Raw genomic sequence first — 17569 nt, 5'->3', positions numbered from 1 at the left:
GATCCACCCCACCCATCCGTTCTCCAAAGCACTAAGCCTGTGACCTCGAATTTACGTTACTTGTATTGTCAACTTTGCTTCGAACATGCAGACAAGAGGCTACACGTGTGAACAAATTGATATGTTACGTGCAGGAGTTTCGCACCTGCCAACAGCACACCTCTCCATCTCCTGTGCATATATAAATTCCTGTGTGAAGAGATGGTGCCCTAACCCTTTTGATAAGAAAGGGAGCGCACCACCCTCGCCCTCGCCTCTTCTCCTTCCGCTTTCAGCAGTCACCAGGACAATCTCTCTCTCTCTCTCTCTCTCTCTAACTCTCTCTCTCATTGTTTTCTAAAACCCCAGTTTTCTTTCTCTAACCGTTCCTGAAAAACCCTAGTTTTCTCTCTGCGAGCATCACTGCTACTGTGTGCAGGTAGCCCTCTTGCTCGTTTATTTGCTTCTCTGAAGCTTTCGTATTCTCCTCCTCGCTAGAGTACCATTATTTGAGAGAATCAAGGTTTTGAGTTTTATGGTGGTTGCAGGAGAGGAGCTTTGCTAAGATGTCAGACGATGAAGCAAAGGAGGAGAGGGAGCTCGATCTCACTTCCCCTGATGTTGTCACTAAATACAAGACAGCTGCAGAGATCCTCAATAGTATGATGCTTCTCCTATTACTCTTAATTTTTGGCCATTTACTGATTTCCTTATTGCTTAAAACTTGTTATTAGAGGTTTACTTTTTCATTTCCATTTAAATGAGTACATATGGATGGATATCTTTTCACTGCAAAAGATTAGGATAATTGGTTTTCACTTTATTTGTATTTGTTTAAATTGGTATGTAAGTCTTCAATATCTCTCCTTGTTTGAACTAGCGATTCGTGTTTTGGGTTATTTTTCTAGCTTATTGTTGCTTTTGTATAATTTAACTTCATGTAATTTGAAAGATTCATATCATTGAAATTTGCAGTTTCAATGATATTTACTTAATATTTAAGTATCCAATCCAGTGTTGGACATTGTGGCTTATTTTATTGCATATTGTTGGTTCATTGTCTGATTTCAACTGCATTTTATCTCTAATTGATATGTCGTTGCAATATACATTCCATCCATATAGAAATTCTAATTTTGTTAATTCTTTCAAACCAGTGATAGACATTGATTACTTTTCAGATTGATTTTGATTTTGTTTAATTTCCAGTTTTCAATTGTGTATGGTCTTCACCAAAAGTCTTGACTTTTTGCATAGATTTGTTTATATGTAATGAGTCTGGTCACATTTATCAAGTTATGTATTCATGTTTGCTTAAAGCGGTATCTTACGTGTTGCATGGTATGCTTCTCTTGCTTTTGATTGCCTATGGTTGTTGTTGACTTCTAATGCTTTGTTCCGTTTGGTTTTTGTCACTGCAATGACACTTTGTAGAGGCTCTGCAATTGGTAGTCTCAGAATGTAAACCAAAGGCCAAGGTGGTAGACATTTGCGAGAAAGGAGATGCCTTCATCAGGGAGTAAGCCATCTTCCTCTCAAATGGGCTTCTCATTTGTTTTCAAAATGTTTACATATTTGAGTTACATTCTAGTATCTATTTGGAGGAAAGAGCTTTAGAAAGTGAGACCATACGCAGTTGATTTCTTGTTCGTGTCTTGTTTTGTGTATGGCATCATATGGATCAATTCAATGAGTGCATTTTTTAGGCCCTCGAACCATGTGTTCGTGACTTGTTATTGACTGTACACATTGCGGCTGATCACAGTTGTGTTATATAGGCAAACTGGGAGTGTTTACAAGAATGCGAAGAAGAAAATTGAGCGGGGTGTTGCTTTTCCAACATGCATATCAGTTAATAACACTGTCTGCCATTTCTCTCCCCTAGCAAGTGATGAGACCACTCTGGTGGAGAATGATATGGTGAAAATGTAAGTTTCTCCAGGAAATACTTCACTAGGTTTAATGCATGTTTATGGAATGCATGCTTCTTGCTCCCTGTGCACACATGAGTCAGTAGTTGCATTATTTGAGTGTGGACCCTACGTATGGGCACATGGATGGGCAGATATGCTCACTCGCATACATGTACATGTAAATAGAAGATATAGCATATATTTGTTGGCGATATTTAGGTTTGCTTGCATACACTCATACATGTTTATGTATTTGATATCATGCACATAATCATCGATCTTACGTATTGAACACATTGCACTGTCAACCTATCTATATTGATTCATGTTTTGTTTGTACAGAATGCATATATATATTTATGTTCATATATGTTTATGGATAGTCGACCCTAACAGTTGAGATAAGGCTTGGATGATGATGATGATATGTTTATGGGCATCTATGCATCTACATGCATTTACATGTACTATTGTGCATTTAAACACTTACATACTTTGTATTTATGCATGCATGTATTATGTAAGCATATCTATGTCAAATGTACCATACATGCATGTGTTGGAGTTTGTGTATGTGCCTATGTCAGTGTTTTAAATTTTGCCTAGTCTGACTCGCACTGGGCAGCCTGCCAATACTGTAGAAGTACTCGGCCATGTTGCTATGGTAACTTGGGCAAGTACCAGTCAGACTTGGGCGAGTTTACAAAACGTTGCTGGTTCCTTCTTACATTGTCTTAAAGCAGGCTGGGGGTTGGCGGACCACCCCCCCCCCCTGAGGTGGGGGGCACATGCGACTTCCTTCTTCCATTTTCTTAATCATTCTTGCTATAATGTCTCTCAAAATCTACTCTGTGTGTATTGTCTATTCTCAACAGGTTTGGCAAAAAAGTCGATTTTTTTTTTTTTTTTTCTTTTCATTAGGACTCACCAAAGTATTTTCTTGCTTGTTTTCTTCAACCCTAGCTCAATCCACCCTAAAATTGTCCCTAATCATATTTGTGTTATTCATTGAGTTCAAAGCTTAGACTCCACAAAAAAACTGAGAATCTTGGATAGCGATAGTTTGATTATCCCAAGCACGTTGAAGCGACCCTCTGTACATATGTAAATGAATTTCTAGTCATTGTTATTTTGTATATATCTTTTCATAATTTTTAATGAATTTTCCTTTTTCCCTATTCATTTATCATGAATTTTACCAAATTACTGGAATTTTTTGAGCCACTATGGGGGACTAGGTCAGGACTCTTACGGGTACACCCTCGGGACTCGTGGAGCTGAATCACCTGAAGGCAGCCGCTGAGTCCTGGAGTGAGGCCTGGTTTTTGGACACTGGCCTATGCTATTGAGATAATATACTTATTTTTTCATCTTTGTGGCAGTTAAACCTTGGAATACGCACAGAAACACTTGCACTGTTGTCACCCATGTTTCTTTTTCCTACTGGTCTCATGTTGGATGCTTTTGTTGGAAGAATGTGCTTATATTCCTTCAAAATTAGTTATTATTAAATAAATAATAGTAAGTACTAGAAAATTTAATAAATACCTGCACTTTGTTAATCTTTATTTTCTTTGTATTTTTCACGCCCAAAGTTTTTATTCATATTAAGGCCTGATTGTCCCTTGAAATTATCAACGATTTCTCAATCCATTTGGCAGTGATATGGGGTGCCATATAGATGGCTTCATTGCTGTGGTAGCACATACTCATGTCCTCCAAGAAGGACCAGTCACTGGAAGGGCTGCTGATGTCATTGCAGCTGCTAACACTGCCGCTGAAGTTGCACTTAGACTTGTTCGGCCTGGGAGAAAGGTATGTTCCATTTACCAATTCAAATTATTTTTTATCATCCATGGGGCTTGGCATTCAAAGTGTGCGAAAATTAGACTAGCTTCATTAGTATCTTTTATTGTCAGTGCTACATACCACTATGCAGTGCTGCGACGGATCACACTAGATGGTTATTTGTATTTTCTCTATGTGCTTGTGTTTAATTACAAGGTTGCTGATACACATGTATTGGAATTTTGGCTTTAATGAAAGTATACATTGGTTCGTGGATGGATTGTTTGGTGAAAGAATACATCAGTCATGGATGGGTTCCTTGATAGTGCCGAATGTATGTCCTAATATTTAAACCCTACGATTTTCATTGAATCCATCTAATTCAAAGCTGATTTCATTGATGTACTCATGCCTTAAATGGATGCGAATCATAAGGAAATTGAAAAATCGAGGACATGATTGGTTCTTACCAAATTGTCTTGAGAATCATGACCATTGTTTCTTTTGGAATTGCAATTGAGCGATTGACATTAATTTCTCAAAAAGAAAATCTGAGCGATTCACATTGTAGGGTGTTGTGCTCTCAAAGGTTTAATCAATCTGTTAGAATGCAACAGACAAATACAGTTGCACACTGTTCAGGATAATGACCTAGAGCTTTATGTATGTCGTGGTTCACACTTGCTCTTCAATGAATTTCATTTTCTATGTCCACTTCCGTTGCATGTCATAGTAGTTGAGGACATATCCATTATCTCCTCGGGGTTTACCTTCTGTATCTCATTGGTATGGTTTTTCTCGTAAAGAGTAACATTAAAGGTGCATGAACATCGTCCTTATGAGTATTTGCTTTTCTGATCATTCTTTACTGTTTCTGAATGACGAGTATTTCCTGTAAGCTATGGAAGAAAGTCCAAGTGAAGCTTTATGTCATAGTTAATCTGACAGGTGATATTTATCTATTCAATATCTGCTTTTTACATCTCTTTGCTATCTTTCCGTCTCCTGGAAATTAATACCAAAAGCATATTATGTACCGTTTTGACTATTATGTTCATGGGTATTTGCTATATTGATATTGCTTTATTGTCTCTGAATGATGAGTATTTCTCTAAGCTATGGAAGAAATTCCAAGTGAGGCTTATGTCATAGTTACTCTGACAGGTGATATGTACCTATTCAATTTCTACTTGTTAGATTTTTTTTCTATCTTTCTCTCTTGCAAAATAATACCAAAAGCATATTATGTACGTTTTGACTATTATGTTTATGGGTATTTGGTATATTGATATTGCTTTGTTGTCTCTGAATGATGAGTATTTCTCTAATTTATGGAAGAAATTCCAAGTGAGGCTTACGTCATAGTTACTCTGACAGGCAATATGCATCTTGTATGCTTTTTTTTGTAGTAGGTTCCTCGGCTGAATCTTTTTATAATTCATTTATTTATTTTATTGTTTTGAAATCCCCAATGGCTTGTAGTTTCAGTCGTCCATTTTTTTTTTTTGAAATGCTGTTGATAAACTCCACTTTCAAGTACTGTTTTTTGAACCCTTTATTCATTAGTTAGTGGAAGAAATTCTCTGGATGATGAAGGATTGCCTGTAAGCGATGGAAGTAATTCCATGTGGAGCTAATGTCATAGTTACTCTGACATAGAATGTGCATCTCTTTTCTATTTTTTCTTTTGCTTTTGCTTTCAATTTCCGACTTCGTTAGTTGATAATGCAGGGGGTTGCTTTGTGGTATGCGATTCATGTTTCTTGCAGAATCCAACCTAGTTCCAATTCCTTCCAGAATTTTCTGGGCGCTTGGGTTTTAATAGTTATGTTAATTCTATAGCATGACTGTTGCCTTTTTTTAATTTTGCAAATTTTTCTGTGGGGGAACTAAATTGATCTAAGTTCCCCTTGAGTCACTACGGTTACCTACATTTACTTGCTTTTCAAAGGATTGTTGCGCTATGATTCAACATACATGAAATGAATCCAGATATTCAGAATTGTTTTGCTCTTCTGTTGTGAGATGTTCGTCTAGGCTCTCATATAAAATTTGAATACATATGGAAAATTTTTAGAATTCAAGTTATTTACTCAAACTTATTTATAATTGGGTATGGAGATATAGTTTACATGTATGTATATGTAGGGATGGAGGATGTTAGTTTTTTCCACAGTAGTAAACACTAACTGACATAGGTATGCCATTGAATATGGTGAAAGAGCAGTGAAGTTTATGCACTGTAGTTTTCACACAGATACATACATACATACATACATACATACATATATAATTATAATTATAACTATAAACAGGTATCCCTGATGAAGCAATGTTGGCATATTTAATGTCGTCGTCATGTTATATTGGCATGGACATTATAGTTGGAACTTATGCTTCTGTGTGTTATAAATGTCTGTGGTGAAGCATTGCGGCCATGTTTAAATGTCCTTGCCAACTATATTGACCTGGATATTGTAGTTGGGACTTGCTTCTGTGTGTTACATTGTCATGAGCATGTAGTTGGAAGTATTCAAGGAAGCACTTAAGTGGGGAAGTCTTTGTCTATGACCTGCTTTAGTTTTAGTGGAATGAGATTCTTTTCTGTCTCCATTTTCCATGCTCCTCTTGTCACTTTCTAATTCTTTTCCACTTCGAACATCTAATTTTTGTAGGGCAAGCTGTCTATGCTTCCCCTACAACTTAAAACATCTATACTTCCCCCTATCCAACCGTCCATTCTAAATGGATGTCTTAGATGGTCCCAATCACAATGTCACCCTCTATACCATTTTATTTTTAATTTTTTGTATACAAAACATTTTGACTCCAAATTTTGGCCGTCCAATCCTCTCTTGAACTTGCACCTATAAAAAAGTAGAAAAAAATATTCCCAATAAAAGAAATGATTGAAATGCCCCTGAAAATTTCCAGCGGTATTTTGGTCATTGTATTTTGTCAAAAATATTTTTTTTAATATTTTATGTAGGTGCGCCCCATTGAAGTGATGCCACAACCCAAATTTCATATTCATGTAGTTAGTACAAAAAGATTAAAAATAGAATACTCTGAAGCGTCGGATTTAGATTAAATGGTTAGTGGCTCACTTGATCTAAATTGGACGTTTGGATGAAGGGGGAAGTATATATATCTTTTATGCTATAGGGGTAGCATAGAAACCTTTCCCATTTTTGCAATCTAGACTTTGTGGTCATGGTTTAGATTTTTAGTATTCTCAGAAATTCACAATATTACTTCTTTTTGAGTTAAATATGGATAAAATGAATGAAAGAGAAGCCATTAACATGATTTGGGTTTGGATGAGAAGCAAAAGATAGATTTGAAGAAGTCTTCTTTGATTGGAATATGCCTTTTGTCGTTTTTCTTTTGAACTTTTGTTGGATATATGCTTTAGGAACTTGCTTCGTTGGTGCCCCTCATGCTTTTGGGTTTATTGTTAGGCACTCATCTCAGTCGGGAATCTGTAACTCCGAGTGAATGGGATTTTCTACTATAACGAAAAGATTGGATCTATAGAAAGCCCATGTTTGAATTCGAAGTAATATGAATGTTTTCATTTTTTATGTGGTGTTATTTTTGTAGAATGGTGTTAGTCTTTTTTCTTGTGTTTTGTGGTATTTTCCTTGGGAATCCCTTCCTTGTGATAGAGTGTAGCTATTGACACATTGCATTAGGATTAATCTAAAATGCCATGTGGTGTTGTACTCCCTCATAAATGCATCTTTATCTATTTGGGCATCCCATCCAGTCGAATCAGTATGTAATTTGAGATGTTAAATGGGGTAGGAATGGAACCAGTGTTTTAAAATGCGGGATGCGACCAAAAGCGTTGGGTGGGGGTGGGCGATGTGGTCCGGATGCGGGTGCATCGCCATGATGAGTTCAATAAATATAAAAAATTCTAAAAAATCTAAAAATTTATGTTAATGCATAGAAAAAATATGGAGGTGATATATATGATATTAGGTATTTAGTTTATTCATTAACTCCAAAAGTATCAGCTGTCGGAGATTCTGTATCCACTATCCCCTATTAGAAATTAGAAACTTGAAATTAGTTTCATAAAACATTTAACAATCAACTACCATAAGCACAAATATGTAATCACAAACTTTAAAGTTACAAAATACTACAAACTAAAAGTCCATGAAGATTAAAGAGTTTACAAGTCAAGCTCAAGAAGAGTCGCTACAATCATCATTTATGAAGTCTTGAAGAACTTCAACAAATAAAATGGAAGAACCAAGCATCAAATCAACACTCAAAAGATACAAATCAACAACCAAGCATCAACAAATGCACAAATTGCAGAACTTCAACAAATAAAATTTCCTCACCTTTTTTTTTTTGATTCAATCGATCCAATAGAAGCCATGGATGTGGTTGAAAAATGATGTTTGGGGGGTTTAACAACCCCCCAAACCCTTTCCTCCCATTTTCGAAGGTCAAAATGACCTTATTACCCCCTGCCAGAGGGGTTCAGTTTCTAAAAAAAGTGGCAGACAGATTATGCGGCCTGATGTGCTCGATGTGAGATGCGGTTTTGATGCAGGGCATATGCGGGCACATCTCTCTAAACCGCATATGCAGGCATGTGCGATCCGCTTGGCAGCACATAGCGGCTTGATGTGCTCGATGTGAGATGCGGCTTTGATGCGGTGCATATGCGGGCACATCTCTCCAAACCGCATATGCGAGCACATCACTCCAAATTGCATATGCGGGCATGTGCGATCCGTTATGCAGAGCACATAACACCTGATGTGACTGCATTTTGAAACACTGCATGGAACTATTAGTGTCATCTTGTAACCCCACCAGCCTGACCTCTTATGCCAAGGGCCTATTCCTACGGTTTAATGTGCTATTGATGCACTGAATAATTGGATGTGTTGCATTATAATGCTGTTCATGTGGAATACAACCAAATTGTTCATAACTACTACATTTCGTGTAGAAAGCATGATATTGTGACTGACTTTTGAAAAATGAAGTATTATATTTTGATTGATTTTTGTGAAGTGGACTATTCTCTCACAAGCTGTCTAGACTTGTAGTCTGTAGGCTGAACAACTGGATTCATCATCCTTACTTGACATTGAACTCTTTAAGGTATTATGACCTCTTTTATTGTTTGTGAGGTGTGCAACTTCTTTGGAATCTTTAGCATACTTTTGATGGCTTCATATGTTTCTATTAGGATATCAACACTTCAAGTGGTGTAATTGGTGATTCTTCCAAGATCATTCATCTTTGATCTTGCTTGGTATTCCATGCTTGAACTCCTTCATAGCTTCGCTGTTATGAGCTTTGATCAAACCATAATCAACATATTCAAGTGGCACTCGACTTTATTTGTATATGATGTAAAGTGCTCCTTCCCACTTTTTTGAATATTTAGAAATTTTCAACATACCTCTTTGGCCTTAAGATATGGGGCGTATGGCCTCATTAAGGATTACATCGTTGTCAGAGCCTTTTCCCAACTAATTGGGGTCGCTACACGAATCCTGGTCCACTACACTGCTATATTAAGGGCCGTACCCTCAGTGAGGCTATAAGTCCGCATATCATTTCTCACTACTTCCAATTATATTTTGGGCCCACTAAACCAACTTGCATCTCATAACAAGTGATGTACTGGGTTTGCGCAGCACATGGCCAGCCCACCTAAGTCTACTTTTTCTCATCTTATTACCTATCGGTGCCACACCTATATTCTCATGAATGTATTCATTTCCAATTCTGTCCTTTCTTGTCTTGCCACTTATCTATCTCAACATCCTCATCTTAGCTACACTCATTTTATGGGTATATTGTTTCTTGTCTGTCTAACATTCTGCACCATAAAGCAAAGCCGGTCTCACAGTTGTCCTACAGAATTTCCTCTTCAGTTTCATTAGTATGTGACGATCACATAAAACTCCGATTTCACATCTCCACTTCACCCACCTGGCTTTAATTCTGTGTGACACTTTCCTCAATCTCTCCATTTTCCTAGATTATCAATCTAAGATACTGAAAGTGTGCTCTTTCTGGTATTTCTTCAACCCAAGATATTGAAAGTGCACTCTTTTTGGTATTTCTTGGCCGTCAATTCTAACTACTTCATCGTCTGTACTCCTATTATTACTAACTTGCATTCCATATACTGTGTTTTAGATTGGTAATTTTAAAACGTTTAGATTCTAGTGCCCTCTAAAGTTCTAACTTTGTGTTTATTATCACCTTTTCATGTTCCCAGTTTACTGTATAAAATATTATATGCCTCAAGTCTAGCCTTACAATTTTTTTAGCGTTCTTCGTATTTTTATATTCTTCCAAGTTTTGATCATTTCTATTAGATTGCCAAGTTTTATAACATGATCATTTTTTTGTTTATGGTCTCATTGAAGATATGTTCCTTAATAGAGTGGCGGACCATGATTCGGTGTAGTCGACTCCTATTAGTTGGGAGAAGGCTCTGATGATGTTGATGGTGCTCTTCGACCTTAAGCAGTTTTAAGATTTATTGAGTTTGGGTTGTCATATAAAGTTCTACTGGTTAGGATGCAACCATATGTCTTCACATCCATCTGAAATGTATTCCTAATACTCGATGGATACTGTGGCTTTCTAAGCTAACCTCTATGGTGATCATGGCAACTGGTAATGACTGCTTCCTAATATGCATACCAATCTTCCAGGTAGTGTCTTTCTCCCATGAGATGTGTCATGTGTGATTAATTGTACCGTCATACTTCACTTTGTGAGTGTGCTTGTTCCAACATCAAATATGCTTGCCAAGTCGGAGAGGGACCGGATCTGATCTGGGAAAAGTAGATTATCTTAGGTCATCTCTTCTTGAATTGCACCCTCCGACATTGAGACTGTATATTAGACTTATGAGGCATGAACACAAGAGGCTGTGAAGGAAGATGAGAAGCATGAGACTATCTACATGCCTGCTGTATAGGATGCTCAACTTCTCCTTTGCTGGTTCATCATGGGAGATGACTGCAGGATGATCCTTTTATCATATTTGGAATGTTTGGAGCAGTTTTTTTTTCATGCCAAGGGAAAGCATGTTATTATATGTGCTGAAGTAGTATATTAGAGTTAAGACTTGGGAATTGGAATATAGTTAGACATATCTAGAAGTGATAAGCTTAGAAATGATAAGCTCAGACCCAATTCCTGTATATATTTGAACGGGGATCGTAAATCGTAATTAACTTTGGATTCAAGTTATTATGCTCATAGGGTGGTAGAAACACAAGCTGTAACTCCTTAATCTTGTGATTCTGAAACACTTGACTATTGGTTTTCACTGTAGATTTTTTTTTATTAGCAAAATATTTTGAAATTGTTGACTTGTCTTGGCTGTTGTCGTTTGGAAATGGGCACTTATATCGAGTGAATTGGTGCATCTGAGGCTTCTATAGTTTCTAGATAGTGTTACCACACTGAGAAAAGTTTGAGATCTGGCAGTGTTGAGCTTAATCACCGGCAGTTTCAGTTTGGTTTCATTTATTATCTGACTAATGTTTTGTGAAGTACATTTCAAACTTGGAATGTGTTTGATGGTTGATCCTATTGGGTCAGCTCTTGCAGTTCTGCACTCAGTCTCTCAGAGTCTTTGTTCAGATATTTTTTCTGTTGTTGTGTAATACATATATAATATATGTTCTCCTCAGTGCAAAATATGAATTCTGTTTGCCATACCTGCTTTTAGTCGGCGACTTGCTAACAGTGACATTATGCATTCCGTGTGAGCTTATGAAGTGTTATGGACTTGGTTTTGCAGAACAAGGATGTGACGGAGGCCATCCAAAAGGTCGCTGCTGCCTATGATTGCAAGATTGTTGAGGGTGTGCTTAGCCATCAGCTAAAACAATTTGTGATTGATGGAAACAAAGTTATCCTTAATGTAAGTAATCCGGAGACTAGAGTTGACGATGCTGAGTTTGAAGAGAATGAAGTTTATGCTATTGATATTGTCACAAGTACGGGTGATGGGAAGGTAAGGAATCCAAACACTTTGTCATTCTGAAATCCACTGCTAACGAAAAGTAGCAAGAAATAACAATCAAAACTATATAATCTAGACCTCGTCAATAAAGGGTGAAACTATAGTACTCACACTTCATCAAGATAAAAATAAAATAAATGAAATATGACTACAGTCACAAGATGTATATGGAGTACAATTCACTGTCGGCATCTCTATTGCTCATCCGGAATATGTGAGTGTTGGAGATTAACCATAGTCATGAGATAACAGAATTTCAAATGGACTATTGGAGCCATGGTTCATTGAAACCATCCATCTCTACTCCTCAGAATGGATAGTTTTTGCCTATTATTGCACACAAGCTACATTTGGTTTATGCTATTCTTCTCCATAGCAAGACCTTAAAGCCCATCCTTAACTTATTTTCTCTTTTGGTTAAGGGGCATACCTTTCGTATTAGCCTGGTAGATGCTGCTAAGATTTTTTATCTCCTTTGTTTCCTTTGTTACTATTTAGCCAAATGAATTTCAACTAAAGCCTAATTTTGTTTTTCTGTCATTGTTAGTGTCTGGAAGAAGATTTTGTTATGCTCCTCTGAAGGATTGTTTGTTGTCTTTCTGTTAATGATTTTTATTATCTCAGCCCAAGCTACTGGATGAGAAGCAGACCACCATTTATAAGAGAGCTGTTGACAAAAACTACCACCTGAAAATGAAATCTTCAAGGTTTATTTTCAGTGAAATTAATCAAAGATTCCCAATCATGCCTTTTACTGCAAGGTATTCTTGCTATTTCCCTGGATTCCCGTTCTTATCCACGTTATGTTTTGGTACGAGCAAATTGGTTTTCATGTTTTTGATCTATTGGTTATATTATTGCTTTCATGTTTGTTTAGGGTGTTGGAAGAGAAGCGTGCTAGGCTAGGATTGGTGGAATGTGTTAATCATGAACTTCTGCAACCATATCCTGTCCTTCATGAGAAGCCTGGTGAGCATACTACTACCTTTCAATGCTGATTGTTTTCTTTTAGAGGAAGCATATACTATACAACTGATGCACTAGGATATCCATCATATGTTCCACATGATGGATGGTGAAGATTAATTGTACTTGGGTGAATGTCTTAACATTGGGAACTATTGGTAATCTACTGCATTTGTCAGAAGTGGACAGTGGATATCCATGTGGTGTGCGGTATACCATACCTCAATGGTGTATGATATACTAAAGATTCCATTAAGGGTTAAAATTTCAACTCTTAGTATGTCCTTCCTTGCAAATAATGTTCTGGTGTGGCTTAACATGTGGATACTCCTGAACTGACTGGATTACTTGCTTATATGAAACAACTGAAATCATGTTTACATTTGGTTCACTATTTAAATTGATTGAAAATCTCAAATCTGTTTTTAGTTTTCTGATATTTATATTGTGTTCTTTGCTGAACAAACAAAGTTGTAAAATCATGGGTTACTTTCACTCAATCGTTTGTTGTTGCTGGATGAATTTGATATATATATATATATATATATATATATATATATATATATATATATATATATATATATATAATGGGGAATGATTTCATGTAACAGTTGTATAGTAGTATAATGGAACCACACATCAAGAAAACCATGTTTTTGGCATTTGTATGACTCCAAATTTTGTTCACACAATCTCTTATCCTCATAATCAATCCTATGAAAAAATAATTTCAATTTGCACCCTATATATGGTTAAATTAGTACCCTCCAACAATGAATCTCGACCGTCCATTTGGTGAATTTCAAGATCTAAACCACAAAATTCATAATCACTTTTTTCTTTTTTAGCATTGTTAATCTAATGATGATAACGCTATATACAAATTTTGGGAATAAAATAATCCTTTTGAGGTCTATATCTCACTAAAATGGATAACTTATATTAATTCCATTATAAAAACACTTTCAAGGGCGTTTTTTCAAAATTTTCTTTTTTTGTGAGTGTTCTTTAGAATGACAAGAGTGTATCGTGTCAAACAAATGTCTCTAACATGGTTTTTGAAGATGATTGCTTTATATTACTGCATGAAATCATTTATAAATATATATATATGGCCTACGGCTACATATGAGCCCAACGACCCAGATTCAATTTGGGTCAATCTGACGGTCACGATTTCGTTTCGTATTTTAATTTTAATTTTTTTTACAAATCCAAATCACATGAAATTTTAAACGTATATTTTTCTCATCAAAGTGTACCTAATAAATATATTTAAAAAATAAGTCACAAAATATAAATTAACCAAAAGATCCCTGAAAAGTTTTGGGGGTGTTTTGGTCAATATTTTTTTGATATTTTTATTGGAATCTCCTCTTTTTATAGAACGCACGACCAAAATTTAAAGTGATTTGGATTTATAGAAAAAAATTAAAATTAAAATACAAAAGACAATCGTGATCATTGAATTGACCCACATTCAATCTTGGGCTGTTGGGCTCATATGTAGCTGTAGGCTAGTGGGCTTACGCCATCATTTGTAAAGAGCATTTATTTTTCGGTGCGGTTTGTATAGAGCTGAGGCTCTAACAATCAAAGTAACGTGCACCTTCAAATGGTGTCGAGGAATGTGGTTTCAATACTGGAAATCTTTGCGATAGCCTTAAAATATATTTTTATCTTTAATTATAAAATTTAAAGCTTAAAAAATAGAGTAGATGAAGTACATTCATGAAAACTTGAAAATCTTGAAAATTGACGGTCCAAAAATGCAATACAAGATGCATTACTTTCAAAACTTTAAATCCGTTTTTTTCTCATGTCCATGCATCTTGATGTCGAGATGATCAATTTTGAGGATATTTTGGCCTCAAAACAACTCGTCTAGTGAAATTTTTGAGGTGGGTTCTAATTTGATTGTTTAGAGCTTCAGCTCTATATAAATTTTTTCCTTCATCTTTTGTACATGGAGGTCATAATGGTTCACACTCATTAGATGTCAAATTAGATGGCTTGGGTTGAGTCATGAAGTACAAGAAATTTTTTGTGACTAACTATTCAATGACACTCTTACAACTATCAATTTTGAAATTTAAAGGGACAAGAATGATTGAGACTTCCATGTACAATTGATAAATGACCTCTTTGTAGACAATCCCATATATATATATATATATATATATATATATATATATATATATATATATATATATATATATATATATATATATATATATATATATATATATATGGGCATTGATTATCTATAATTCACGACCTTTTAAATTACAAAGTTAATGTTAGAGTGAGTTGTGAAGAGTGGTTAATGAGGTTTTTTTTTTAAAAAGAAGTGATTTTTTATGATATTTTGCTCGTTAAGCAAGGTTTGTCTGTGTAAACGAAAAGATAATGAGTATTTTTGTCATCTTTATAAAAGGTAAAGTTGAAATTTTTATTAAAGGATGAAGGTAATGTACAAGGGTATTTTATAAATAAAATTCAACGACAATAACTTTCAAAATATTATTGTACTTTTGTAAAAATTTCAAATTTGGTTTTATGATTAAGTTATTACATTTTTATATAAAAAATAATGATTTTTTATAAATTCACACATCAAATATATATATATATATTCCAGATTTGAAGTGCAATTATCTATGCATGTATGGGTGTTCAATAAAAAACGTCTTTATTATTTTTTATCTTAGAAAGAAACAGTCAGGATGAAAAAAGTGATGGGTGGGTTTTTGTAGGCGATCTTGTGGCTCATATCAAATTCACGGTGTTGTTACTGCCAAGTGGGTCGGATAGGATCACATCACATCCACTGCAGGACTTGCAGCCTTCTAAGCAAATCGAGGACCCAGAGATCAAGGCCTGGTTGGCTCTAGGGACCAAGACAAAGAAGAAGCCGAAGAAGAAGAAAGGTACTATATTTATATGTTTTTAGCGTGGTGTTTGTTTACGTTTACTCACACTCAGCCCCATTAAGCATATATGAACGCATCTCAAACACTTTCCTGTTGTATTTTATGTAGCTGGTAAGAAGGGTGAAGTGGACACTGAAATGGGGGATACGTCAGTGAACGGTGGCGGAAGCAATGACCCAGAGTGAAGAGTGTTTTGGATAATTGTTGTATCTTCCGAGGGTTTTTCGTCGGTCGTGAATTTCCTGTCAAAACATGTTGATTTTGATGGCGGGTTCTCTTCAATGAAGATTTCGAGTTTCTTTTTTTCTCTTTTTGTTCTTGGAAGAGAAAAAGCCTAGAGAATAGGGATGCTGATGGTATCGTATAATGAATACAGTTCTCTAGCTATATTGTCATTCTTGTTGGGATTACATTTAGGGTTTTCATTCTCTAAAAGAGGAAAACTCGTATACTAATAATTATCAGTTATCTAAAAAAAGATTATACACAGTAGATAGTGGATTAGTTTGCACTTTTGCCTGTGCCCATCTTCAGTGCAAAGCGCTGAATTGCATGTTGCAGGTGGTAGAGGGATGTGAAATCAGCCGTTAGATGTGAAACTCAGGTGGTGGGGGATGGGACATTGGTTGGGCACAAACTTAAATTTCTCAAATGTTATGTTGCATTTCACTTTGTTGAATTTCACATTCAATAGGCAAGAGTGATTGTGATGTTGTCTCCGCACTTAAAGTAAATGGTCTCAATGTACCTTCTTTTTTGGAAAATTTGTTTCATGCGGGCTTGATCGCATTTCTTTTTTATGCCGTCCAGAGTCCTAAAGCATCCATTTTGAAGATTGATGCAAATAGGTGCACCATCTAAAAACAATTATAACTAACTGTTCAAATGTTTTATAAATATAATTATATTTCTAGTTTTCATTTTTTTTATATCTTTATATTTCTGATCTGTGTTAAAGATGATATATTCCCTAGAACTTAAGACCAAATTATAACAAAAAAATATATTTATTGTTAAGCCTGGATTTCTACAATACCCGGGTTGGCCGCTTAGAAAACGTGCCTTTATATTATAATCAATTATCGAAGTTTAAAGATAATTCATTTTACTCCCTCGTGAGTAAAATATGCATTTACTTCTTCAGGTAAAATCCCATTTAGTATTAGTTTTAGGATCCTAAATTTTTTTGGAATGTAACCCCTTCAATCCATAGATTATGCTCAATGAAATAATTTCCTAATTGTATCTTTTATGCACATGAAAAAGTGCAAAATAATAGTAATATATTGACGTTCAATAGAGACCATACACTTTTAAATGTCGAGATCGTAGTGAATTGATTTTTTTTTGTGAATAATTACCTAGTAATTCTTTAAGTGGTTTTTGATTGAAAAATAAAGTTGTTAGTCGATCTTTTGAGGGTGTGAAAGTATACTATGGTCCCTAGGGCACATAGAATATGTGAAATTGAATTCCACATACTGCAGTGAAATATAACAAGGCATATTTTCTCAAAAAAATCTATCTGCAATTTAGATAGCAGTATTTAAATAGTTGGGATGAGGCTCTGACGATGAAGATGATCTGCATACAATTTGGATCTTGATTTCCTTCTATTCTAATTATTTAAAAATTGAAATCTAATTGTTTGAGATTTGGATATTGCTTTCCTTCGAATCTAATTATTTAAAAATTGGAATCTAATTGTTTGAAAATTGGACAGTCTTCTTCAACCTTAGGATGATAGAGTTGTAATAGGTTGAGTTTATGGTGATGAGAGTATCTTGTGCTTTTCGAGTGATGCTGCGTTGGCGCTTAATGCTCAGTTTTTGCTCAATGTCGCAGGTTTGGCAACTCAAACCGAAACAGTGTAGATATCTTTGGCATTATTTGAAAAGAGATGTAGACTAGGGCTGAGAATTTACCTGGTATGGGATCCATTCTTAGCCCTAATATAG

General features: G+C 35.5%; 1 protein-coding gene across 1 annotated transcript; it reads left to right on the top strand.

The window, feature by feature from the left end:
* The first annotated feature begins 210 nt into the window (after positions 1-210).
* Positions 211-16375, top strand: LOC18433493 (metallopeptidase M24 family protein). Its single transcript, XM_006843581.4, has 10 exons — positions 211-418; positions 528-639; positions 1414-1498; positions 1758-1907; positions 3554-3707; positions 11488-11703; positions 12337-12473; positions 12590-12681; positions 15435-15608; positions 15720-16375. The coding sequence occupies exons 2-10, from the start codon at positions 546-548 to the stop codon at positions 15794-15796; spliced, it is 1179 nt and encodes a 392-aa protein (XP_006843644.2). The 5' UTR covers positions 211-418; positions 528-545; the 3' UTR covers positions 15797-16375.
* Positions 16376-17569: the final 1194 nt, after the last annotated feature.

The sequence above is a fragment of the Amborella trichopoda genome, chromosome 8 (assembly GCF_054954075.1).
Source record: "Amborella trichopoda isolate Santa Cruz 75 chromosome 8, AtrichopodaSantaCruz75HAP2 v2.0, whole genome shotgun sequence".
Taxonomy (NCBI): Eukaryota; Viridiplantae; Streptophyta; class Magnoliopsida; order Amborellales; family Amborellaceae; genus Amborella; species Amborella trichopoda.
This window is presented reverse-complemented; position numbering and strand designations above follow the sequence as displayed.